The following is a 25,887-nucleotide window of genomic DNA, read 5'->3' as shown; positions in this document are numbered from 1 at the left end:
GTCTTCTTCTGCCCAAGGAAGTACCGGGAATAGAATCCCTGACCTTCTTCCCCTGGTGGAAAGGGTTCGACTGCACAGGCCTTCAGAAGGGCAGAGAGCTCCTCTGAAAGACATGCCTATGCTGACAGCTGAATGAGCTCTCAGTTGACAATTTGGAGGTTTGAGAGATACCAATTAAGGCCGCATGAGACAGACTATTTGAAGAACCCAGTGGGGTTGGAGTTAAGAGGCCACCTATGGTGAAAAAAAAATTGTCCTTTGCTTCGCCAGAGGAGCAGCAGGGGCCTTTGGCACACGCTGTTGACGTAATGAGTGTGCTGGGTTCAAGCCTGAGTAGGCAGGCAAGCTGCAGAATTGTATCTAAGCCTAGTATAGTAATAGGAACTCATTGCCACAAATACTCCTAGCTGAGGAGGTTGATGCAGAAGGTGCCTGGTGGGAGAAAGGGAAATGGGACTTGATATACCACCCTTCTGTGGTATTTTGCAACTACATTCAAAGCGGTTTACATATATACAGGTACTTATTTTGTACCTGGGGCAATGGAAGGTTAAGTGACTTGCCCACAGTCACAAGGAGCTGCAGTGGGAATCGAACCCAGTTCCCCAGGATCAAAGTCCGCTGCACTAACCACTAGGCTACTCCTCCAGATATGGTATCTATGTTTCTTGGATTTGTTTAGCGACCTCTTCAACCTTCTCTCCAAAATGGTTATCCCCTGGAAAGGGGCATCCACCAACCTCTGCTAAACAGAATGTTCCAAGTCAGAAACATGAAATCACACATTGCTATACTTTGAGCAGATATCCTGGATGCCACATTAAAAGAAATGTCAAGTGCACCTGGCCAAGAACTTTCAACATGCCTTCTGCTGCTTAACCAACTGGCAAAAAGGTTTGGCCTGCTCCAGAGTAAGCGTGTCAACAAAGTCTGACAGCTGGCATACCAAGTTTCACAAGTAAACACTTGTGAAGAGCTGGTAAGATGGCATAGAGGAAATGAGCATTGAAGTCTGGTACATCTTCCTCCCAAAAGAATCCAGAGTTCTAGTTTCTCTGCCTGGGGGCACCTGCTTTGGCATAGACCCAACTCCTAACTCTTGAGCAGATTCCACCACCATGGAATTGTGATGCAACTGAGGCCTATCAAAACCATGCGCAGTTTGGAGTTGACACTGGGTGTCCATCTTGTTGGGCATGACAGGGACCGAGAGGGAACTCCCAGTTCCTAACGAGGATTTCCTTGAGTACCTCATGGAGAGTTGCAGTCACAGCCTCCTTAGACAGAGATGTGTAGTCCAGGATCTTGAGCAACTTGGCCCTGGGCTCATCCTCCACTTCCAAAGTAAATGGAATGGCATCAGCCATTTCCTTTGCAAAAAGATGGAAAAGAAAGGCTCTCTGGAGAAGACTCGGGTGGAGGGGAGGGTTCAGAGGGAATCCCATTTAAGACTCGTCTGAGGAAAAAGTACCTGGTATCCTCCTCTGAATCTCAGGAGTGCTCCTCTTCGGTATCAGACAGTATCTCCCGATAGGATTGTGGAGACAGAACCTGCCTCCATGTCAAGGAACCACGTCCTCAAGAACAGTGTTGACTCCCCATCTCAACTCTGGCAAAGCTTCCTCCACTGATGTTGAGGGAGTGCTGGCTTGGGTGGAGTACTGGAGGCTGCACTGTAGGCTGACGGCCAAGTGGGACTGCAATGGGAGGAAGGTAGGTACAAGCACCCCCGATGCACGCAACTGCATAAGGACATCCAGCAGCTCAGGAAGCAAGGACCAGATGCTCTCAGCTGAGGCACAGGTTGCAGAACTGCTGGGGTCGATGCGGGAGCTGGATCTCGGCTGCTAGGAGACAGGTGCATTGGTACCTCCTCCTGTATGGATGGGAAGTGGTCTTGCCGACACCAACGCTTCTTGGGTGCCAAATCCTTCGATGCCCTGGAGCTCCTGACACCATGTGTCGAGGGTGACAAGACTGCTTCTTGGCCTTCACAGGAAGCGTGTCACCAAGGCTCCTCAGTGCTGAGATGAGGACTTTGCCTTGGGGTCACGTCCAAGGATGGATGGTCCCAGAGGCCCTGCACAGTAGGAGGTGACCCATTCGATGCTTCACTGCTCCCAGTAAGGGTCTAAGTAGCAGCCACGCTTACCGATGTGCCTGATGGCGGTGCAATGCTAGACGCCAAGGAACCGGACTTTGCTCCAAAAATTCTCTTGAGCCTCTCTGGAAAGCTGGGTCCTCTTCATGCGAAGCCAGAACACAGTTAGCAGGGCTATGGTTGGGCCCGAAACACTGTAGACACCAAGAATGAGTGTCCTTCCCAGAGACTGTCCGATTGCACCAGGTACAACACTTGAAACCACTGGGAATCTTTGTGGACATGAACAGAAAAACTTAAGTTGGCTAAATTAAATGACATGATGGTGCCTGAAAAGGGGCAAGGCACGGAAAAGGAAAGGGAAAATTCCAGCTAGAGTCAGGGCCTAAAAACAGCCTGATGACGGAAAAAGAAAAAAAAAACCAAACTTAAAATCAGGCAAAAAAACCCCAAAAAACTAATGAGATTAAAGGGAAGGAAAATATTTTCTGTTGAAACAATTTAGAGACGAAAAATAGCCAGAAGCCACAAAAATATAGCTCTAAGACTGAGCGAATGAAGAGATAAGAAAAAGCACCTTCTTCTCACACAGGAAAAGAAGAACAGAGGAGTCCGCGTTCGTGTGATGGGCAGGAAGGCAATAGCTAAAGCGGCTCGAACTCCACAAAGCTCTTATTTAGCTTTGGTAAATGTTGGACTGGTGTCACTCATGAGAATATAGAAGCCTGCTTGTCCTCAGAGAATCTGCAGTTAATTGTTAAATGGTTAGCTTTCCGGTCAGTACTTGAGTGGAAATTAGCTCAGGCACTGAGCAAAAACCATCCCACACAGGCATCCCATGGCTTTTGTACTGCCCACCCAAATTGACACCTGTTTCGGCCCCACTCTCTTCCCTTCAAAGTTAAGTCCCTAGTAGCCTAGTGGGACCCTCCCCCCTCATAGGCCACCTTGCTTTTTTTTTTTTTTTTAAATCTTAAAAGGAGGCAGAAGCGATGCCCATTCATTACTGCCTCCTTGTAAGGTACAAGCCTAGGGGCACCATTTAACAAGGTTTAAAAAAAAAAAAAGGTTGCGGACCACTGCAGAAAGCAATAAGGGGGCAGGATGGACAGGTGGAGTAAGAGAAAGATTGCTACTAGACACTTGCGCCTCTCAAACCCTCTACTTTGCCATGCAAGGTTCCTGCACACTATGCGCTTCAGAAGCTTTTCCCCAAAATGCAGTACAAGTAAATGTAATGACTCCAGGTGTAGTGTGAATGACCACCATAGCTGGATACATAACATGTCAGTAATCCTAAAATGTCAGTACCATAAGTCAAATAAATGGCCAACACTGATCTGAAACCCAAGGATGGCAACACAACCTATAATAAAGGTATGATACATACCTGTAGCAGTTGTTCTCCGAGGACAGCAGGCTGATTGTTCTCACGACTGGGTGACGTCCGCGGCAGCCCCCACCAACCGGAAAGAAGCTTCGCGGGACGGTCGGCACGCAGGGCACGCCCACCGCGCATGTGCGGCCGTCTTCCCGCCCGTGCGCGACCGCTCCCGCCAGTTGAATGACTAGCAAAAAGATGAAACACACAACTCCAAAGGGGAGGAGGGAGGGTAGGTGAGAACAATCAGCCTGCTGTCCTCGGAGAACAACTGCTACAGGTATGTATCATACCCTTTCTCCGAGGACAAGCAGGCTGCTTGTTCTCACGACTGGGGTATCCCTAGCTCTCAGGCTCACTCAAAACAATAACCCAGGTCAATTGAACCTCGCAACGGCGAGGGTACAACAGAAATTGACCTACGAAGAACAACTAACTGAGAGTGCAGCCTGACCAGAATAAATTCGGGTCCTGGAGGGTGGAGTTGGATTTACACCCCAAACAGATTCTGCAGCACCGACTGCCCGAACCGACTGTCGCGTCGGGTATCCTGCTGGAGGCAGTAATGAGATGTGAATGTGTGGACAGATGACCACGTCGCAGCCTTGCAGATCTCTTCAATAGTGGCTGACTTCAAGTGGGCCACCGACGCTGCCATGGCTCTGACACTATGAGCCGTGACATGACCCTCAAGAGTCAGCCCAGCCTGGGCGTAAGTGAAGGAAATGCAATCTGCTAGCCAATTGGAGATGGTGCATTTCCCGACAGCGACCCCTAGCCTGTTAGGGTCGAAAGAAATAAACAATTGGGCGGACTGTCTGTTGGGCTGTGTCCGCTCCAGATAGAAGGCCAATGCTCTCTTGCAGTCCAATGTGTGCAACTGACGTTCAGCAGGGCGGGTATGCGGCCTGGGGAAGAATGTTGGCAAGACAATTGACTGGTTAAGATGGAACTCCGACACCACCTTCGGCAGGAACTTTGGGTGGGTGCGGAGCACTACTCTGTTGTGATGAAATTTGGTATATGGAGCATGAGCTACTAGGGCTTGAAGCTCACTGACCCTACGAGCTGAAGTAACTGCCACCAAGAAAATGACCTTCCAGGTCAAGTACTTCAGATGGCAGGTATTCAGTGGCTCAAAAGGAGGTTTCATCAGCTGGGTGAGGACGACGTTGAGATCCCATGACACAGTAGGAGGCTTGATAGGGGGCTTTGACAAAAGCAAGCCTCATGAATCGAACGACTAAAGGCTCTCCAGAGATGGCTTTACCTTCCACACGATAATGGTAAGCACTAATCGCACTAAGGTGATTCCTTACTGAGTTGGTCTTGAGGCCAGACTCTGATAAGTGCAGAAGGTATTCAAGCAGGTTCTGTGCAGGGCAAGAGCGAGGTTCTAGGGCCTTGCTCTCACACCAAACGACAAACCTCCTCCACTTGAAAAAGTAACTCTTTTTAGTGGAATCCTTCCTAGAGGCAAGCAAGACCCGGGAGACACCCTCAGACAGACCCAACGCAGCGAAGTCTACGCCCTCAACATCCAGGCCGTGAGAGCCAGGGATTGAAGGTTGGGGTGCAGCAACGCTCCGTCGTTCTGCGAAATGAGAGTCGGAAAACACTCCAATCTCCACGGTTCTTCTGAGGACAACTCCAGAAGAAGAGGGAACCAGATCTGACGGGGCCAAAAGGGCGCTATCAGAATCATGGTGCCGCGGTCTTGCTTGAGCTTCAGTAAGGTCTTCCCCACCAAAGGTATGGGAGGATAAGCATACATGAGGCCGGTCCCCCAATGAAGGAGAAAGGCATCTGACGCTAGCCTGCCGTGTGTCTGAAGTCTGGAACAGAACAGAGGCAGCTTGTGGTTGGTCTGAGAGGCGAAAAGATCCACCGAGGGGGTGCCCCACTCTCGGAAGATCTTGCGTACCACTCTGGAATGGAGCGACCACTCGTGCGGTTGCATGACTCTGCTCAGTCTGTCGGCCAGACTGTTGTTTACGCCTGCCAGGTATGTGGCTTGGAGGAGCATGCCGAACCGGCACGCCCAACGCCACATCCCGACGGCTTCCTGACACAGGGGGCGAGATCCGGTGCCCCCCTGCTTGTTGACGTAATACATTGCAACCTGATTGTCTGTCCGAATTTGGATAATTTGGTAGGACAGCCGATCTCTGAAAGCCTTCAGTGCGTTCCAGATCGCTCGGAGCTCCAGGAGGTTGATCTGTAGATCCTTTTCCTGGAGGGACCACAGACCCTGGGTGTGAAGCCCATCGACGTGAGCTCCCCACCCCAGGCGAGATGCATCCGTCGTCAGCACTTTCGAAGGCTGCGGAATTTGGAATGGACGTCCCAGGGTCAAATTGGTCCGGATGGTCCACCAGAGCAGTGAAGTGCGGCAACTGGTGGAGAGGCGGATGACATCTTCTAGATTCCCGGTGGCTTGGAACCACTGGGAAGCTAGGGTCCATTGAGCAGATCTCATGTGAAGACGAGCCATGGGAGTCACATGAACTGTGGAGGCCATATGACCCAGAAGTCTCAACATCTGCCGAGCTGTGACCTGCTGAGACGCTCTGGTCTGCGAAGCCAGGGCCAGGAGATTGGTGGCCCGCACTTCGGGAAGGTAGGCCTGAGCCGTCTGGGTATTCAGCAGCGCTCCTATGAATTCCAGAGACTGGGATGGCTGGAGATGGGACTTTGGGTAATTTATCACAAACCCCAGCAGCTCCAGAAGTTGAATAGTGCACTGCATGGACCGGAGGGCTCCTGCCTCCGAGGTGTTCTTGACCAGCCAATCGTCGAGATATGGGAACACGTGCACTCCCAGCCTGCGTAGGTACGCCGCCACCACCACGAGGCACTTTGTAAACACTCGTGGGGCGGAGGCGAGCCCAAAGGGCAGCACACAATACTGAAAGTGCCGTGCGCCCAGGCGGAATCTGAGATACTGTCTGTGAGCTGGCAGTATCGGGATGTGAGTATATGCATCCTTTAAATCCAGGGAACATAGCCAATCGTTTTTCTGAATCATAGGCAGAAGGGTGCCCAAGGAAAGCATCCTGAACTTTTCTTTGACCAGGAATTTGTTCAGGCCTCTCAGGTCTAGGATGGGACGCATCCCCCCTGTTTTCTTTTCCACAAGGAAGTACCTGGAATAGAATCCCTGCCCTTCCTGCCCGGGGGGTACGGGCTCGACCGCATTGGCGCTGAGAAGGGCGGAGAGTTCCTCTGCAAGTACCTGCTTGTGATGGGAGCTGAAGGATTGAGCTCCCGGAGGACAATTTGGAGGCAGGGAGGCCAAATTCAGGGCGTATCCGCACCGCACTATTTGGAGAACCCACTGGTCGGAGGTTATGAGAGGCCACCTTTGGTGAAAAAATTTTAACCTCCCCCCGACCGGCAGATCGTCCGGTACGGACACTTTGAGGGCGGCTATGTTCCCGTGGATCCAGTCAAAAGCCCGTCCCTGGCTTTTGCTGTGGAGGCGCAGGGGGCTGCTTAGGCGCACGCTGTTGACGGGAACGAGCGCGCTGGGGCTGTCCCTGTGCCTGACGAGGCCTTCGGGCCGGCTGGTTGTACCTACGCTTTGCAAAAGAATAGGGTGCAGCCTGCCGGGCCCGGGAAAAACGTCCACCTGCTGAGGTGGATGCTGAAGGCGCCCGGTGGGAGAGCTTGTCGAGAGCGGTTTCCCGCTGATGCAGTTGGTCCACCATCTGCTCGACCTTCTCACCAAAAATGTTATCCCCCCGGCAAGGGACGTCAGCCAGTCTCTGCTGGGTGCGGTTGTCCAGGTCAGAGGCACGCAGCCATGAGAGCCTGCGCATCACTATACCTTGGGCCGCAGCACGAGATGCCACGTCACAGGTGTCAAAAATACCCCTGGACAGGAACTTTCTGCACGCCTTCAGCTGCCTGACCACCTCCTGATAAGGCCTGGACTGCTCCGGCGGGAGCTTCTCGACCAGGTCCGCCAGTTGTTGCACATAGGTCCGCATGTGAATGCTCATATAGAGCAGGTATGACTGGATGCGGGTCACGAGCATGGAGGATTGGTAGGCCTTCCTCCCAAACGAGTCCAGAGTGCGAGACTCCCGCCCCGGGGGCGCCGAGGCGGTATCTCTCGAACTCCGTGCCCTCTTGAGAGCAGAATCCACGACCGCTGAGTCATGGGGCAATTGGGGCCGCATGAGCTCTGGGTCAGAGTGGATCCTGTACTGGGACTCTGCTTTCTTGGGAATGGTGGGGTTAGTTAATGGTCGCACCCAGTTCCGGAGCAGCGTCTCCTTCAGGACATTGTGCAGCGGCACCGTGGAGGACTCTCTAGGTGGTGATGGATAGTCGAGTACCTCGAGCATCTCGGCCCTCGGCTCTTCCACAGAGACCACGGGGAAGGGAATGCTGATAGACATATCCCGCACAAAGGAGGCAAAGGAGAGACTCTCAGGAGGTGAGAGCTTCCTCTCCGGTGAAGGCGTGGGGTCCGAGGGAAGGCCCGTAGACTCCTCTGAGGAGAAATATCTAGGGTCCTCCTCTTCCCCCCACGAGTCCTCATCCTCGGTATCGGACATTAGCTCATGTAGCTGAGTCCTGTACCAAGCCCGGCTCGACGTCGAGGCACCGAGGTCTCGGTGTCGTCGAGCGGTGGACTCCCGCGCCGGCGGGGACGGAGCTCCCTCCATCGACGTCGACGGGGACTCCACCTGCGTGGCAGTCGAGACCGGCACCGCAAGCGGCGGCGGTGTCGACAGCCCCGGCGCCGGGCTAGAGCTCGCCGGCGCCACAGTCATCGGCGCCGAGGGCGCAAGCACCCCCGGCGCCGGCACAGCCTGGCGCATCAGCCCTTCCAGGATCCCCGGAAGGATGGCTCTGAGGCACTCGTCCAGGCCCGCTGCCGGGAAAGGCGGTGGGGCCGGTAAGGGTGTCGGTGCCGGAAGCTGCTGGGAGCCAGGAGACGGCACCGAGGTGCCGGAACCCCGACGCGTCGGTACCTCCACAACCGACGGAGACCTCTCCTCTCGACGATGACGCTTCGGCGTCGACTCCTCTTCGGGATGCACCGAGGGCGTCCGGTGACGACGCTTATCCTTTTTTCGATGCACGTCACCGGCGCCGGAGGGCATGGAGGAGGAGCAGGTCGATCCCCCTCGGTCTCGAGGCACCGGGTCAGACAGGGGTCGGTCCCGTGGCTCACGAGCTGAGGGAGTGACCGGGGCCGACTGCCCACGCGGCCTCTCAACCCCACTCTCACCGGCGGACCGGCGGGCCAACGGGACCTGTTCTCCTGGGGTCGCTGCCATCGGTGCCGATGTCTCGGGCATCGATACCGGTACCGAAGAACCGGCCTTCGATACCGATGCCGTCGAGGTCGACGTCGAGGGGCCGGCGCAAGTTCCAAAAAGACGGTCCCGCAGAACTTGCCTCGCAACCTGAGTCCGTTTCCGGAGACCGAGACACAAAGCACACGACTTGAGATTGTGCTCCGGCCCGAGGCACTGAAGGCACCAAGCGTGGGTGTCGGTCTGCGAGATCGGCCGGCCGCAGCGACCACACTTTTTAAATCCACTCGGGACCTTCGAGGACATCGACGGAAAAATCGCGTCGGCGAAGTCAAAGTCGTCAATGGTGGCTAAAATCACACCACGAAAAGATAAACGACCGAGCGACCACTAGGCCGCAATGTGGCGTCCCCGCTGGAAGCGAGGGAAAAGGGGAGCGCGTGCTCCACACGCGCAGAGATTTTCTTTTTTTTTTTTTTTTTAACAAACAAGAAAAAGGAAAACCGAACGGTAATCCGAAGCGAAGCGACGATCCGCGTAAACGCGGTCGAAAAATCCGGCGGCTGAAACAGAGAGAGTGGCAGAAGCACAACTCTCTCCAGTCGCGGAAAAAAAGGAACTGGCGGGAGCGGTCGCGCACGGGCGGGAAGACGGCCGCGCATGCGCGGTGGGCGTGCCCTGCGTGCCGACCGTCCCGCGAAGCTTCTTTCCGGTTGGTGGGGGCTGCCGCGGACGTCACCCAGTCGTGAGAACAAGCAGCCTGCTTGTCCTTGGAGAAAAAGATTGACGTTAAATGCTTTGATCTGATCTTTTATGACTTCTACAGACCACAAATAGGAAAAAAAAAAAAAAAAAAAAAAAAAGTTATAGGTATTGCAACTACACACAATGTTTATATATCCAGGAATGAGGACTTCCTAACCCACGCATTACATTTAAAGTTCAGTTTGTTGTGGGCCATCCAAGGGCCAAAAGAAACAAACACTGTACTGGAACCATCAACCCATCACACATGCTTTATTAATAAGGATTATATACCAGTAAACACTTCACACTGATCTGGATTTTAGATTGTCACTTTTCCAAACCACAGCTCAGGGCACGTTAAAACAGATACATACCAGAGGATGTTGGGAACAAACCTCTCCATCGTAATTCAGATGGATACTCTGGGGTACCCCGTGTTATTTGTCAAGAACTGTTAGTTTAAAAAAAGAAAGGTACTTTTCAGTTTTATGACCTGCCTTTCTGTGCATTCTAGATGGGAGACTAAGCAGGTGGATTCAGGAAGACTACCATCAACACAGCTAGGACACCTAGCTTTTACAATATGAAACTACTTGCTAAACCAGGGTTGCCCAACCTTGGTCCAAGGGTTGCAATTCAAGGGTTTTCAGGATTTCCCCAATGAATATGCACGAGATCTGCATGTACTGCCTCCATTGTATGCAATTAAATCATGCATATTGGGGAAATCCTGAAAACCCAACCTAGTGAGGTCAGAGGCCAACACCCCGGTGCTAAGCATTTTCAGACATAAGATTTGTTTCCCCAAGATTGTGTATTCAGGTTTTAAAAGGAGCCACTCACCAAAACCTGAATGCCTTCTTTCTCCACTAGTGCAGTGTCATAAGTGGCTTCACATACTCTTACCACTGTGGTAACACCATACTTCTTAAGTTCCTAAAAAGGAGACAATTACAAAACAAAACACACCACGTTTAGACTTCTAAAAGGAACTATAAAAAAAGATCCCCACATTACAATGTACAAAGTGGTAAGTGATTAGGATGATTTACAATTTCAATTTCATCTCAGCACACCTACCTAAAATTGCAGCGACCTGATCAGGGTGATCAGGCAGCCTAGGCAACTGCCTAGGGCAGCTTCTGTGTGGCAGCAAAAGAGTAGAAGCAAAGCAAAACAAATCTTGGCAGCTATAAAAACAAAGTCATTAGCACATTGACAGAGAACCAGCACACAAGTTGGCACTATTTTTTTTGTTTTCTTTAAATGAAAATATACAGCATCCAAACCGATTGAGCCCATTCATATCTATTCAGGCACGATCAAGGCACAGACCGTAGGAGTCCACCCAGTACTGGTTTTACTCTCCAATTACCTGCGTTGCCACCCAATCTCCGCTAGGACTCCGTAGATCCATTTCTTCTAAACAGGATTCCTTTGTGTTTATCCCACGCATGTTTTGAATTCCACTATCATTTTCATCTCCACCACCTCCCGCAGGAGGGCATTCCGTATCTACCACCCTTTCCGTGAAAAAAAATACTTCCAGACATTACTCTGGAGTTTGCTCCCTTTCAATCTCTAGTTCTACCACCTTCCTGTCTCCAGAAAAGGTTCGTTTGCAGATTAATACCTTCAAATATTTGAACGTCTGTATCATGTCACCGCCGTTTCTCCTTTCCTCCAAGGTTGGCAACACCTTCAGGTTGGCAAGTCTCTACGTACAGTCTGCAACGCAAATCCCATACCATTTTTGTAGCTTTTCTTTGCACCTGTTCCAGTCTTTTTGCATCTTTAGCAAGATACGGCCTCCAAAACTGAACACAATACAAGTCCATGGGTTGTGGGTTTTTGCGCCATTTTGGTGCAGTGGTCGCACGGGTTGGATGCTTTTCTTACCACCACAGCCACAGGTTGGGCACTCTGTATTGCTCGTTCTCCTATGGACCAAACAGGTGGTGGGATCTGGCCCTCTTAAATTGTTGTGAACATGCTTGCCTGCAGTGCCCACCTAGAGAGAGATCACCACTACCAGTGGTGGCCTGGACTCAGACTGGGATGGGAGCACTGATCTGTAGCAGACAGCAGTACCATTTGTGTGGTGTGCAAGGGGACTGTCAGACTGTGGAGCAGTATTATATATTTATCTATATCTCTATATATCTGCATCCTTGCATGCTGCCTGTGCAGCTGTAGTGGAGTCTGAGCTGTAAAAAAAAAAAACAAACGAAAAAAAAACACTTGCTGGTGGGGTGTGGAACACTTACTAGGGCCCTGCTGGGAGCTTGAGGGACTGTGTGTGGGCGGCATGGAGGAGCTGCTTAAATAAAAATAAATGAAACGTATCTGTGGAGGGAGAAAGGAGCTGTTAAAAAAAAAAAAAAGTAGTGTTTAAGGGTTCGTCTCCCTTTCCCTCTCCTCCAGGCAGCCATCTGTTCACCCAAAACAAAAGCAAGCAAATCTGAGCTGCTCTAGCCACTTATTCTTTATAGTTGGGTACCATTTTTTTTTATGCGCCGATGCCAATTATGAGGATTGATTATGCTACTGCTGCTTACAATATTAACATTCTATGATTATGCTGCTAATTACAATTCATAGTGTGATATTTTTGGGCTACTTTTGGCCACAAATTGGGTTGGAAAATTTTCACCATCCTGGTGTGTGCTGCAAAATGGGCTGCAAGCCAAGGAAGTGGGTCGTGCCACAGTTGCTGCTCCCCCGTACTAGTCTGGGCAAACTAGAGGCTGTGCTCTGCCCCCTCCAGGCTCTCCGTGCTCTACCAGTTGACTGAATAAAATGGAGACTGTGAAAAGAACCAGGGTGGGAGGGTGCCTGAAATACACACTACTGGTATGTTGGTAGCATTTTATCTGATCTTGCTGAGTACATCCATATGCTGCACACATGCCATTACTAACTTGTACAGCATATAAATGTACACAGAGAACAGAAGTATTTGTTTTTTTCATCAGAGTAGTACTTGGTTTTAAATTGTAAATCATTGTGCCATTTTGAGGGCCTGGTTATAGTGACTCCCTGATTATGATGCTGATTACAATGATTACAAGATCAATATTATCAACTAACATTTATATATACAGTGATACCTCGGTTTTCGTCGGTAATCCGTCCGAAAACAAATCGGCAAAATCCAAAACCAACGAAAACCAAGGCAATAATTTTGAAAATTATTTTACAGGGTTTTTTTTTTCCACCTTTCACTTTGGACGTCTCTCACCGTCTCCTATAGAGATCCATACCAGCAACCAGCTCCCACCCTGCTTTCTCCAACCAAGGATCTTACCCTGGCCTCCTTCCAGGTCTTGTTCAAGAGGGAGCCCTGTGGATCTGAAGATAATTACCTGCTAATTTGCTTTCCTCAAGTCCCTCCAGATCACTCCTGACAAATGGGCAATGTGCAGTCCTACCAGCAGAGGGAGACAGAATTATTGAATAGTGACACCTGTATAAGGGTCTGTGCAACCCTGACCTGCTCAGTATTTTGAATAGCCAAGCACCATAGAACAAAAACCCAGAAACAGAAAACAAACTCCCTACAGGAACTCCCAGAAGGAAGAGAGCACCAGACAGTCAACCAAACAAGACTGCAACATCACAGTAGTCATTTGCAGCCCCAGAAGCATCAGGCACCCCACCAAGGTGCTACACTCCTTCCTGGCAGGGTTTGGGAGTGGTCTGGAGAGACTCAAGGAAAGCAAATTAGCAGGTAAGAAATTTCTCCTTCCTTATCTGCTCCAGACCATTCCCGATGAGTGGGAAGTACCAAAGCAGCACTCACAGAGGGTGGGAAATTCCCCAGACCAACACAGACTCCCCAAAAGAAACATCCTGCCGGGACTTAACAAACCGGTAAAGCCTGACAAAGGAATAAAGAGAGGAACAAGTTGCCACCCGGCAAATGTGTTGTGGAGGAATAAGAGAATGCTCCGCCTAAGCCCGCAACACGACAGATGCATGTTTACTTTGCAATAGATAAGCGGACAAGGAACGACCACAGAAGGTGGAGGAACCCACAACCCTACGCAAAAATAGTACAACAGAGGAGTAGGATGGTCTAGCCTTTGCAATAACCCAGGGAGACGTCTAAAAATTCAGTCTATTAGGAAACATCAAATGACTCGACACAGTAGCTGTGTTTCAGCACCTACATGCCTGCCTCAGGAGTCTGGAAAAATATGCACAAAAAGTATACTAAAATATACAAAAAGATAATAAATCAAAAACACGAGTGAAAAACATGAATACAAAATCTTAAAATTAAGATGCAACTATTGTGTATGACTTGCAATTAAAATTAAAATACAATGAAAAAATATAAAACCATCTGAAACTGCAGATATGACTATAATATATGACTTAAAATTAAGTACAATGAAATGAAAATATATGTAATCTCTAAAAACAAATAAGGAACCCCTATCTACATGTAGGCATACACATATCATATGCCATAGCTTATGGAGTGTGCTATTCCTGTAGAGGGTGGGGTCAGTCCTTAAGCTCCATGGGGGGGGGGGGGGGGGGGGGTCACCCTGATGGCCATGGCCCAACTGGTCCCACTCTGTCAAAGAAGCAGCTACCACCATCATGTTCTCTGAAGGCACAAGCACTGCCTGGCCCGCAGCTTGTCCTGAGAGGCTAGAAGACAAACAGAACCAAAAGCAGGTCCAGGTGGGAGAGAGAGCACAAGCATCACCTGGCCTGCAATGTGTCCTGAAAGGCCAGAAAATGAACAGAACCAAAAGCAGGTCCAGGCAGGAGATCGGCCCACCTCCTGTGCCATCTCCTGCCCCAGAGGTGGCAAATGGCTCTCCAGTCCGAGAGACTCGCATCCATGACCACCACCATCCACTGTAGAGGCACCAAGGCACCCCTTCCACAGGGAGGAATTGCGGAGCCACCAGTTCATGCACAGCCATGCAAGACAGCTGACACTCCTGGGACACAGGACACCACCTGCTGAGAAGAGCTGTAGATGTCGCATAGGAGCACAGCCCATGGCACTACCTTCAAAGTGGCCGCCGCAGAGCCCAAGACATGAAAGCATTGCCAGGCCCGAGGACTTGGTGCCCTGAGCAGACTGCGCAGTCTACTCTGCAACTAAATCCGCCAGTCCTCAGTCAAAAAAATAAATAAATAAAAAATCGTACCAGAGCTGTCTGGGATGGGACAAAGTGGCTCACTTGAAGGGTGACCACCCAGCCCAAGGATTCCAACTGCGAGAAGACCCGGGAAGATTGACTTGGATCTCCTTTAGAGCGGGGTGAACTCTGATGCGGTCCTTGTGGAGAATACCGCAAGACTCCCAATGCTAGGAAAAGGTGAATGGACCAATACCAATGCCAAAAGGTAGAGCCTGGAACGGCCAAACAGAAACCGCAGATAAGGGGTCCAAAGGGGAAAGAGTAGAAATGCTTCCTAGAGAACTGCAGGGAAGAATGCTAAATTGAAGTAGCTCGGAATATAGATAGCTGTCCAAAACAAAGAAGAGTGCAATAAAAGCCTTAGAGACACTGCCAGCTAGAGGTGCCACTGATACAGTGGAAGTTGAAGCTGGTATGCATAGCTGACAGTGTCAAGTGTAAAACTAGAAGAGCAGAGCTGCTGTGGGAAACCAACACAGCTAACCTTGGAACTATAGCATAGTGTTTAGCTGTCCCAGCTGTGCAAAGAACTGCTGGTCAAGGCAAGCAATATGGGAGGGTGAAAAAAATATGACCCAAATGAAAAGGAGCCAAGGGCCACAGCTTCTAATATGATGCACAAATCAACCTGAACCCGTGACCTTCAGGTTGAAAGCCAACCATAACTATTTTGTTAAAACTACTGCACCCGGAGATAAAGCCCCCATGGCAGCACTGAGGTTCCATGGTTACCATAAGACCAGAGCACTAGCCCCAGAAAACAACATTTCCCACAGAAACCTGGAGCCAAAAGACAAAGATGGAAAAAAATCTACAGCACCTGGTATTCCCAGGCAGTCTCCCATCCATGTAGAAACCAGCCAGGCCCAACCCTGCTGAGCTTCCAAGATCAAAGATCAGGCACACTCAGGGTGGTGTGCTCACAGATAATACCTATACTGCCAGGATAAAAACAAGGCACACCGCAGAAGGACCATCAGATTCCTTTTGGAAAACTTTGCCGTCTAGAACCCATCTGTTCAAGATGGGCGTAAAAACTCCCCCGAGCAGGAAGCTATCAAGGGGGAACCAGAGAGAGGTCCCAATGACCCCACCTCTAACATGGCACCCAGCTGTCTCTCCTGGAACACTGGATCTACCACAGAGTAGCAAAGCCACTACTGCACTCGAAGAAACCCTCAAAAGGGGCGTGCTACAGACAAATGCTGATGGGAAAAAGCCACATCAACCAGTGGACGAGGAGAAAAAGGACGAAATCAGGGCACAAAACAATTCCCCTGAATCAGGTCGGTACAAAGCCTGAAGGGGTCCCCATAGCAGAGGCAAAGCCGCCAATGCAGCCAACAGCCGGAAAGCGGGAGCTGCATCTGGATGCGCCAAAAGAAAATGGTGCATGCATTCAACATCTCAGAGCTGGAACAGAGTGGGAATTCCACTTGGGAGAAAAGTCCCTGGTGCCTGCCTATGCCTCTGTGCACCTGGCAACACCTGTCCCTGCCAATGCTTGCTCACAATATGAACCTCCTATGGTGGCCTCTGCCACCAATACCGCACGTCCAATGGCAGAAAAAAAAATGCACTTACCGGAGACGCACAGCCAAACTTCCTTCCAACAGTGGAACTTCCCAGGCAAGCCTGCCACCAGATTGGATCAGTAGGCTACACACACACAGTGACTTCAGAGACACTGCCCCCAAGACTCCTCTGAGCATCCTGCTGCCCTGTTGCAGCTGCAGAGCCTGTCCCCCGAATTGTTTTTTGTAAACAGCTGATAGCAGCAAACACAGGTCTGTTGTGAACTAGAAGTGTTTTGTTTTTCTTGGTGAGGACGGCTACAGCCCAAACTCTGGGAGGAAAGGGACCATGGGGTGAGGCAGGGACCTATGCCACCAGGTAAGCCCCTAAAGTTGGTACAGAGCCCAAACACCCCTAAGCTCAACTGGCCAAAAGGCCCAGGCCAGGAGCTGCAGAGATACCGTCTACCACCAGCTACAGATCAGATACTGAAGTGAAGGAGGAGTTGACCATCTGGTAACACTGCCTTCAGCTTTGTAATCTCGATCTCCACCTACTACTTATTTCTATAGCGCTACTAGACGTATGCAGCACTGTACACTTGAACATGAAGAGACAGTCCCTGCTCGACAGAGCTTACAATCTAATTAGGACAAACAAGAGATAAAGGAATATTAAAGTGAGGTTGATAAAATAAGGGTTCTGAACAAGTGAATAAGGGTTATGAGTTAAAAGCAGCATCAAAAAGGTGGGTTTTTAGATTTCAGGACAGCCAGAGATGGAGCTTGACATATCGGCTCAGGAAGTCTATTCCAGGCATATGGTGCAGCAAGATAAAAGGAACGGAGTCTGGAGTTAGCGGTGGAGGAGAAGGGTGCAGATAAGAGAGATTTACCCAGTGAACGGAGTTCCCGGGGAGGAGCGTAGGGAGAGATGAGAGTGGAGAGGTACTGAGGAGCTGAAGAGTGAATGCACTTATAGGTCAATAAGAAGAGTGAACTGTAAGCGGAAACGGATAGGGAGCCAGTGAAGTGATTTGAGGAGAGGACTAATATGAGCATACATTGGTGGAACATTAGTCGTGCAGCAGAATTTTGAACAGATTGAAGAGGAGAGAGATGGCTGTGAGAAGCAAGTTGGAATAGTCTAAGCGAGAGGTGATAAGAGTGTGGATGAGGGTTCTGGTAGTGTGCTCAGAAAGGGTGAATTTTGGTGATATTATAGAGAAAGAAACGACAGGTTTTAGCAGTCTGTGAATATGTGCAGAGAAGGAGAGGGAGGAGTCAAAGAGGACACCAAGGTTATGAGCTGATGAGACAGGAAGGATGAGTGTGTTATCCACAGAATGGGGGAAGAGGAGAGGTTGGTTTAGGGTGAAAGATAAGCTCAGTCTTGGTCATGTTTACTTTCAAATGGCAGTGAGACATCCAGGCAGCAAAGCCAGACAGGCATACTGATACTTTGGCCTGGATTTTGGCTGAGATTTCTGGTGTGGAGTGGTAGATCTGGGAGTCATCAGTGTAAAGATGATACTGAAAACCATGGGATGAGATCAGAGTACCAAGGGAAGAAGTACCTGGAGAAAAGAAGAGATCCCTGATGTACATCAACTGACAGTGGGATAGAAGTACATAAGCACCGCCATACTGGGAAAAGACCCAAGGGTCCATCAAGCCCAGCACCGTGTCTGACAGCGGCCAATCCAGGCTTCAAGAACCCCCCCCCCACCCCCCCCCAAAAAAAAAAAAAAAAAATGTAATAATGGTCAATGGACTTTTCCCTCAGGAATCTGTCCAAACCCCCCTTTAAATTCCGTGAGGCCAGCTGCTGTCACTACATTCTCCGGCAATGATTTCCAGACTAACTACACGCTGAGTAAAGAAAAACTTGTTTTAAATCTACCATATTCTAGCTTCATCTTCTGTCCCCTGGTTTTGTTGTTGTTTGAAAAGTGTAAAGAAACGCTTCACATCTGTCCGCTCTAATACCCTCATTATCTTGTAGACTTCTATCATATCACCCCTCAGCCGCCTTTTCTCCAAGCTGAAGAGCCCTAACCTTCTCAGTCTTTCTTCACAGGGAAGTCGTTCCATTCCCTTTATTATTTTCGTCGACCTTCTCTGCACCTTCTCTAATTCCTTTATATCTTTTTTGAGATGCGGTGATCAGAATTGGACAATACTCTAGGTGCGGTCGCACCATGGAGCGATACAACAGCATTATAACATCCTCGTGTTTGTTTTCCATCCCTTTCCTAATACTAAACATTCTGTGTGCTCTCTTAGCCGCCGCAGCACACTGAGCAGAAGTTTTTAACGTCTTATCAACGATGACTCCCAGATCCCTTTCTAGGTCCATGACTCCTAATGTGGAACCTTGCATGACATAGCTGTAAATTCAGGTTCCTCTTACCCACATGCATCATTTTGCACTTGTCAACACTGAACTTCATCTGCCACTTGCACGCCCAATCCCCCAGTCTTGCGAAGTCCTCCTGTAATCTTTGACACTCCTCCTGCAACTTGACGACCCTGAATAATTGTGTGTCATCTGCAAATTTAATTACCTCACTAGTTACTCCCATCTCTACGTCATTTATAAATATGTTAAAAAGCAGCGGTCCCAGCATAGACCCCTGCGGGACCCCACTAACTACCCTTCTCCACTGAGAATACTGACCATTCAACCCTACTCTTTGCTTCTTATCTTTCAACCAGTTCTTAATCCATAGTACTACCCTACCTCCAAATCCCATGACTCTCCAGTGTCCTCAGGGGTCTTTCATGAGGCACTGTCAAACGCCTTTTGAAAATCCAGATACACATCCATATGTTTGTTCACCCCCTCAAAAAAAATGCAGTAATTAGTGGATCCTCCTCTACTTGCCTCACCATACACTAAAGGTATGCTGGGAGAGAAGAAAACCAGGAAAGAACAGAGCCCTGAAATCCAAGTGAGGACAGCGTATCAAGGAGTAGGCAGTGATCAACAGTGAGGATGAGGATAGAATAGAGACCTTTGGATCTGGCCAGGAACAGATCATTGGAGACCTTAGAAAGCACTGTTTCAGTTGAATGAAGGGGGCGAAAGCCTTGAAGTGGATCAAGAATAGCTTGAGATGAAAGAAAGTCAACGCAACGGTGGTAAACAGCACGTTCAAGTATCTTGGATAGGAGGGAGATGGGGGCGATGGTTGGAAGGACAGGTAGGGTGCAATGAAGGTTTTTTTTTTTTTTTTTTTTTAAGGAGTGGTGTGACGGCATGTTTGAAGGCATCAGGAACAGTTGCAGTGGAAAGTGAAAGATTGATATGACAGATAAAGGGGATGACAGTAGGAGAGATAGTGATAAGTAGATGGGTGGGAATAGGATCAGAGGAACAGATAGTTTCGAGGAGGAAAGAAGATGTGTAGTTTCCTCTTCAGTGATTTTAGAAAAGGAAGAAAAGGAGGCAGGGGTTGAAGGGTTGAGAGAATGGACTAAGGGAAGGAGAGGTGGAGGTGACCTGGTTGAGAATTCAAGTTTAATCTTGTGAACCTTATCATGAAAGTACTCAGCCAGAGTCTGGGGAGAAAGTGAAAGGGGGGGGGGGGGGGGTTGGAGGTGAAGGCACTTTGAGGAGAGAGTTCAGTGTGGCAAAGAGACATTGAGGGTTTAAGCCAAGAGAATTTGTCAACTGGATGTAATAGTCCTGTTTAGCAAGTAAAAGAGCAGACTGGAAGGAGGTCAGCAAGAATTTGAAATGTTATTCAGTCAGCATGGGCACGGGATTTCAGCCAAAGGCATTCGGCAGAGTGGGTACAGGAACGTAGGTAGCAGATTCTAGCGGCTAGCCAAGGCTGGGGTTTGGTACGTTTTACAGACCAGGGAATGGGAGGAGCGAGAGTATCCAGAGCAGAGGAGACAGCCTCACTGACACACTTGGATAACATAGTGGTACAGAAGAGATTTGAAACACTGGAGGACAGAGTAGAAGGGTCAATAGCCTGAAGATTCCTAAATGTATTGGTTAAGATTGGACAGGACTGGGGAGGAGGGTGTTTTAAGTGTGTAAGTTATCAGATAATGGTCAGAGAGGGGAAGAGTTGAGGCACAGAAACTGGAGAGTGAGCAGTTTAAGAGGATAAGATCAAGACAGTGGCCATTCTGGTAAGTGAGGGCAGTGGAGCACAGTTGAAGATTGAAAGAGGATGTTAAAATCAAGAAACTGAGGAGCAGAGTCAGAGGGATCATTAGCATGAATCCCCAAGAATGAGGGAAGGAGATGAAGGCTCAAGAAAGAAGGAAAGTCAGGCATCAAAGTCAGTGAGAAAGGAAGAAAGGAACTTATCAGGGGGTCCATAAATGGCTGCTACTCGGAGAGGCAGAGGAGCAAATAGACGGATGGGGTTGACTTCAAAGGAAGACACACTGAGGTGGAAGAAGAGGTTGAAATCTACAAGAGGGTGGAAGTAGTAGCCTGACACCACCTCCGTGGCCAACTGGGTGAGGAGTATGGGAGAAAAGTTAACTTCTATGGCATAGGGCCGCGACGGAAGTAGAGTCTTCAAGGTAAAGGCCAAGTTTCAGTTAGGGCAAGCAGATGGAGAGTACGAGAGATAAAGAGGTCATGGATGTAGATAGATGGACATAACCCACCAGTTCCTGGATTCATTTGCTGTATACGCTAAGGAATAAGAGGGGACCACAGAGACATCATGCCTGGTAAGAAGTGGTGGTCCCTCTCCAGAGTCCAGCCCCGTAGCACTCTGACCCAAAATGGCAGACGTTCCTGCCAAAACAGCGTCAGGAGCGCCATGCGCCAGGAGCACAGTTTCCCCGAGAGAAGCCTCTTTACTCTGTCAAAGGGCCTTCCCAGCACTCCCTGCCACCGGGACAACAGATTCCAGGTCCGTGCCCATCACCGTCTCCACTTCTTCGCACACACTGCAAAGATCGCTGTGCACAGAGACCACCCACAGAGTGGAACAAGCCATGCACTTATGTGCCTTCTCCGCCTGGGAGGCCATGCCAAACTGTACTGAGCAGTGTCCAGCCACAAGCTTCCCACCGCAAAAGATGCTCCCCTGCCCAATAGTGTGCTGCAACCAGCCCCAGGTGTTTTTTTTTTTTTTTTAAATACCGGCAGTGCTCTGTTCAAAACACAGGCCCGCCTCAGAGGAAAACAAGGGAGAAGATCGAGGCACACCACGCACCAAAGGAGAGCAGGAGGAGAAGAAAGGAGAGGGGAGAGACCAGAATATACACCCTCCAAAAGCTCAGGGGCCCCAAGCCTGAGAGTTTTTTTTTCTGCTGCTATTGCCTTTTTTTTTTTTTAAACCAGCAGCAAAATCTGCTTCAAGACACCCCTGAAGCAATTCCTTAAGGGAAAATTAGGTTCTTACCTTGGTAATTTTCTTTCCTTTAGTCACAGCAGAGGAATCCATTAACTGATGGGTTGTATCTGCCTACCAGCACGTGGAGATAGAGAACACTGAAAAACCATGAGTCTCTTGGACAGCTAGCCCCAATTGCCTTCAGTATTTGAGATTTCCAAAGCAGAGTGAACCATAAAAGGTATAACAGCAAACTTTCCTCACAGCGAACAAACGCTCCAGAACAGGAACAATAACCATACAAAGGAGGGACGATCTCAACCTCCTGTAGTAGAACATCCTGTAGAAATGCTGACAACTGGTTTCCAACTTTTCCCAATGAGATATATATCTGATATATCTGCATGAAAGATCTGAACAAAAAAGTCAGACAGGGAGGGATCATGGATTCATCTGCTGTGACTAGGATAGAAAATTACCAAGATAAGAACCTAATTTTCCTTTCCTTGTCATAAGCAGCAGATGAATCCATTAACTGATGGGGTGTACAAAAGCAATCCCTACTTAGGGTGGGAACAGGCCACACTGCAAGCAAGCACTTGTGCTACAAAAATTGCGTCCTGCTTCGCTGCAACATCCAGCCTGTAATGCTGGACAAATGAGAGCTGAGAAGCCCAAGTAGCCGCACTACATATCTCTTGAAGAGAGAGTGCACCCGTTTCAGCCCACGAGGAGGAAATCGCTCTCGTGGAAATGCGCCTTAAACGCTTCAGGCGGAGACCGGCTTGAAAGCAGATACGCAGAAAAAATGACTTCCTTGAGCCAACGGGCTATAGTGGCCTTATACGCTGGGCCTCCACATCGAGGACCTGATGAGACAAATGAAGTCATTTGACATCTGTAGATACTGCAACAGTGCCCTGCGGACATCCAAAAGATGTAACTGCCCAAAGGAGTCCGGAAACTCCTCCCTAGAAAAGGAAGGAAGGAAAATAGGCTGGTTCAGGTAAAACGCTGACACCACCTTAGGCAGAAAGGAAGGCACTGTACGTACTGTTACTCCGGACTCCAAGAATTGCAGAAAAGGGTCCCGACAGGACAGCGCCTGCAGCTCAGACACGCGTCTAGCCGATGTAATGGCCACCAAAAAGACAGTCTTGAGAGCCACATCCTTCTCCGAGGCTCGCTTAAGCAGCTCGAAGGGCGAACACTGGAGAGCCTTCAAAACCATCCCCAGGTTCCAGGCCGGACAGGGCAACCGGATGTGAGGATGGATACTAAGCACCCCACTGAGAAATCAGGCAATGTCCGGATAAGGGACAAGCCAGCGACTTTCCCTCGATAGCATGATAATGCTGCCACTTGCACCCGCAGGGAATTGTAAGCCCTCCTGGAAAAAGTCCAGCACTGTTGAGACTGTAGCCCGCATGGGTGTGATCGCCTTTGAAACACCCCACGCCTCAAACTTGCGCCAGATCCAAGCATAAGCTGCAGAGGTGGACCGCTTGCAGGCCTGCAAGAGAGTGGAGATGACCTTGTTAGAGTAGCCCTTGTCTCTCCATTGCGCCGTCTCAATAGCCAGGCCGTAAGACCAAATCGGCAGGGCTCATCCATAGACACCGGACCATGAACCAACAGGTTCGGCACCAGGGGGCAAATGAACCGAGCGTCCACCAGCATCCAGCGGAGATCCGCATACCACGGATGCCTTGGCCAATCTGCAGCCATGAAAATCACCAGACCTCAGTGCTGTTGAATCCGCAGTAGGACTCGTATCAAGGGCTAAGGAGGGAACACACATACAGGAGGCCCAAGGGCCAGGGTTGAGAATCTGCTCTAATAGTGCTAAAAGAAAGAATATTGAAGCTGTCCCACTGGAGATCAAGGGCATCAAAGATAGCCCAAAATGGGCAAAAATGCTTTTTATACCAACTTTTAACGCTTATAATTTTTCAACCACTTGAAGGAAAGTGCTGCAAATTGGAATGCCTCATTACAACCGTGCATTTAGTACACCTACCAAAAATCAACCTGAAAGGCCAACTAGTTTAGAAACTACAGCAGCCTCAACATCGCTGTAAATTGATTTTTGCCGGTTTTTTTTGGCAAAGTTTGAGCCTAAACCATTCAAAAAGTAAGAGGACTAGGAACATGGGGTTTTACCAGTTCATTAAGCCCTAAAAGTAGTGCAGGTTCTCCAAATATCCCCCTTGTACTACTAAAACTTCCAGTTTTACAGTTTCTGGAAGTTAGCCCAAAATGTCATTTTTGCTCAGGCGACATTTTGCAACCCTTTACTTGAGGTCCCCTAGAACCTCCAATTTTTAGTCTTTTGAACTAAACTTTTGCACAGCTTAGCTTTTTTTTATCAAAGAAACTATGTACCAGATTTCATCAACATCTGAGATGGTGAGGTGGGGACCCCTGGTCCACTTGACACGGAATGACTCGAATGCTCTTAATTGTTCAGGTAAATAAAATATACACTTGACATCCAAATATCGAATCAGACATTTACACAGATAGGCTAGGAAGAAAATGCCCCAAGATACAAAACTTCTTGTTTCATAGTCAGAAAATTTTTCCTCCTTTGAGTCGATTTTGTGACGTCTGGGTATATCCAAATCTTATTTCCACCAAAAGGAGTTTTTGACTGTTTAAAGTCTTAGAATTGCTTTAAGGTCCTGTTCAAAAACAAATACTACCAAGAGAGTGGCTCAATTTTCTAGCGATTGTTCTAGAATATCTGAAATGTTATTCACATCTATATTCAAATCTGGACCTCCTATTTTCTCCTTCAGTCTCTGGGTTTTTAGGCAAATATATCTTGTTTATAGGAGGAATTGCTTCTTGAGGAATTTTCAAATTCTCTAAAAGATATCTTTTAAACATATCGATTGGTGAAGTCCCAGGAACTTAAAAAAAATTTAATATATGAAGGTTCAAACATCTATTATAGTTCTCTATTTGCTCAATTTTCTTATGAAGAGCCAATTTGTCTTTAACTGTTGTATATTTAAAATCTTGAATTTGATTTACCTCATGTTATAGTTTAACCTGGGAAGACAAATCCTCCTTCACAACATCCACTTTTTTAAACTAATTCTTCAAACTTTTGGTGCAAAGTAGATATCTCACATGAGGATTTTTGAAGAATTAAATTCATTCCACTGAGCATTTCCCATATTTGTCCAAGATCTATCTCCTTGGCTGTTCCGGAGGTCTCAAAAGTCCACAGGCCTCTCCTTCCAAACGCCATTCCTGCAGCGATATTCCTCCATCGGAGAGTCCAGATGCAGCACTTTCAGCAGCGTGCGTACTTTTTATCGCGGCAGTGGAAGCTGGACAAGGAGGGTTGTTGGAGACTCAGGGAGGTGATAACGATGCCTCTTGTCCCAGCGGAGATTCCGCCCCTTCAGATGGCTCAGCAGCGAGACCCCATCCTCAGATCCGTTAGAGAGGCTCCGGTGCGGAATCGATCAAGCCCCTGTTGTACGGGGGAAGATGTCGAGGTAGGTGGGGGAACCAAAACTCACATTCCCTTTCCTCTTAGTGTGGGGCATTCTGGAAACGAGGAATTGTAAATTTTCAACAAGGAGCAGGACAGCGTTCTCTCACCGGAGTTCGCACCGCCATTTTGCCACGCCCCCCTCCCTGGTCACTTTCAACGGCCCATCAGGGTCAGACCACTGAGCAGAAATAAGCTCTTGGATGGAGTCATGCACCGGAAAGGCCTGAGTAGGCTTCTTAGTACTTGCCATCCTAAGATTAACAGAGGCGGCCTCGCCTTCAGCAGGATCATCAATCAAGAGGGCCTGCAATGCATCAGAAATAAGAGCTGGCAGCTCATCGCGGTGGAAAATCCAAACTGCATTGGGATCATCCAAACCCAGTGGCAAACAGGCACCCTCCTCTGGCTCATCCGTCCCTGAGGGTCTGCCAGACCCCCCGACTCCCCACAGCCCGACCACGGGGAGGAAAAAGGATATGCACCACTTTCAGATGGGGAATTTACCCGTCTATGTTTAGCGTGTTTCCAACGCTCAGGGGAGGAAACAGGATATGCACTACTTTCAGACAGGGAATTTACCCGTCTATGTTTAGCGTGTTTCCAACGCTCGGGGGGAGGAAACAACATCTGAAGCCATCCCCGGGGCCTCAACACCCGGATGGAAGCCAGGGTGCAACGCAGTGCCCGACACCTCTTTTCAGCATGAACGCCTTATGCATTAAAAGCACAAACTCAGGGGAGAAAAACTCACCCTGGCTCTCTGCCTCCAAATTAGGAGAAACGGATGTAGGAGCTCCTCTGGCAGCCTCTAAATGAGGCGTCCCCCTGCACTCAGACTCCTCCGCAACCGCAAGGGTTGAGACATGTGGCGCTTCCA

At 49.1% G+C, this 25,887-nt stretch overlaps 1 protein-coding gene across 1 annotated transcript in view; it reads right to left on the bottom strand.

The window, feature by feature from the left end:
- The window catches only part of PTP4A1 (protein tyrosine phosphatase 4A1), an 80,676-nt gene that overhangs the window by 22,008 nt on the left and 32,781 nt on the right, over positions 1–25,887 (bottom strand). Inside the window, exon 3 of the mRNA XM_030199000.1 lies at positions 10,346–10,438. Within this exon, the coding sequence (XP_030054860.1) occupies positions 10,346–10,438 (93 nt within the window). The remainder of the gene's footprint in view (positions 1–10,345; positions 10,439–25,887) is intronic.

This window comes from Microcaecilia unicolor, chromosome 3 (assembly GCF_901765095.1).
Source record: "Microcaecilia unicolor chromosome 3, aMicUni1.1, whole genome shotgun sequence".
NCBI lineage: Eukaryota > Metazoa > Chordata > Amphibia > Gymnophiona > Siphonopidae > Microcaecilia > Microcaecilia unicolor.
Note: the sequence above shows the minus strand (reverse complement) of the source record. Positions and strands in the feature narration are given on the sequence as shown.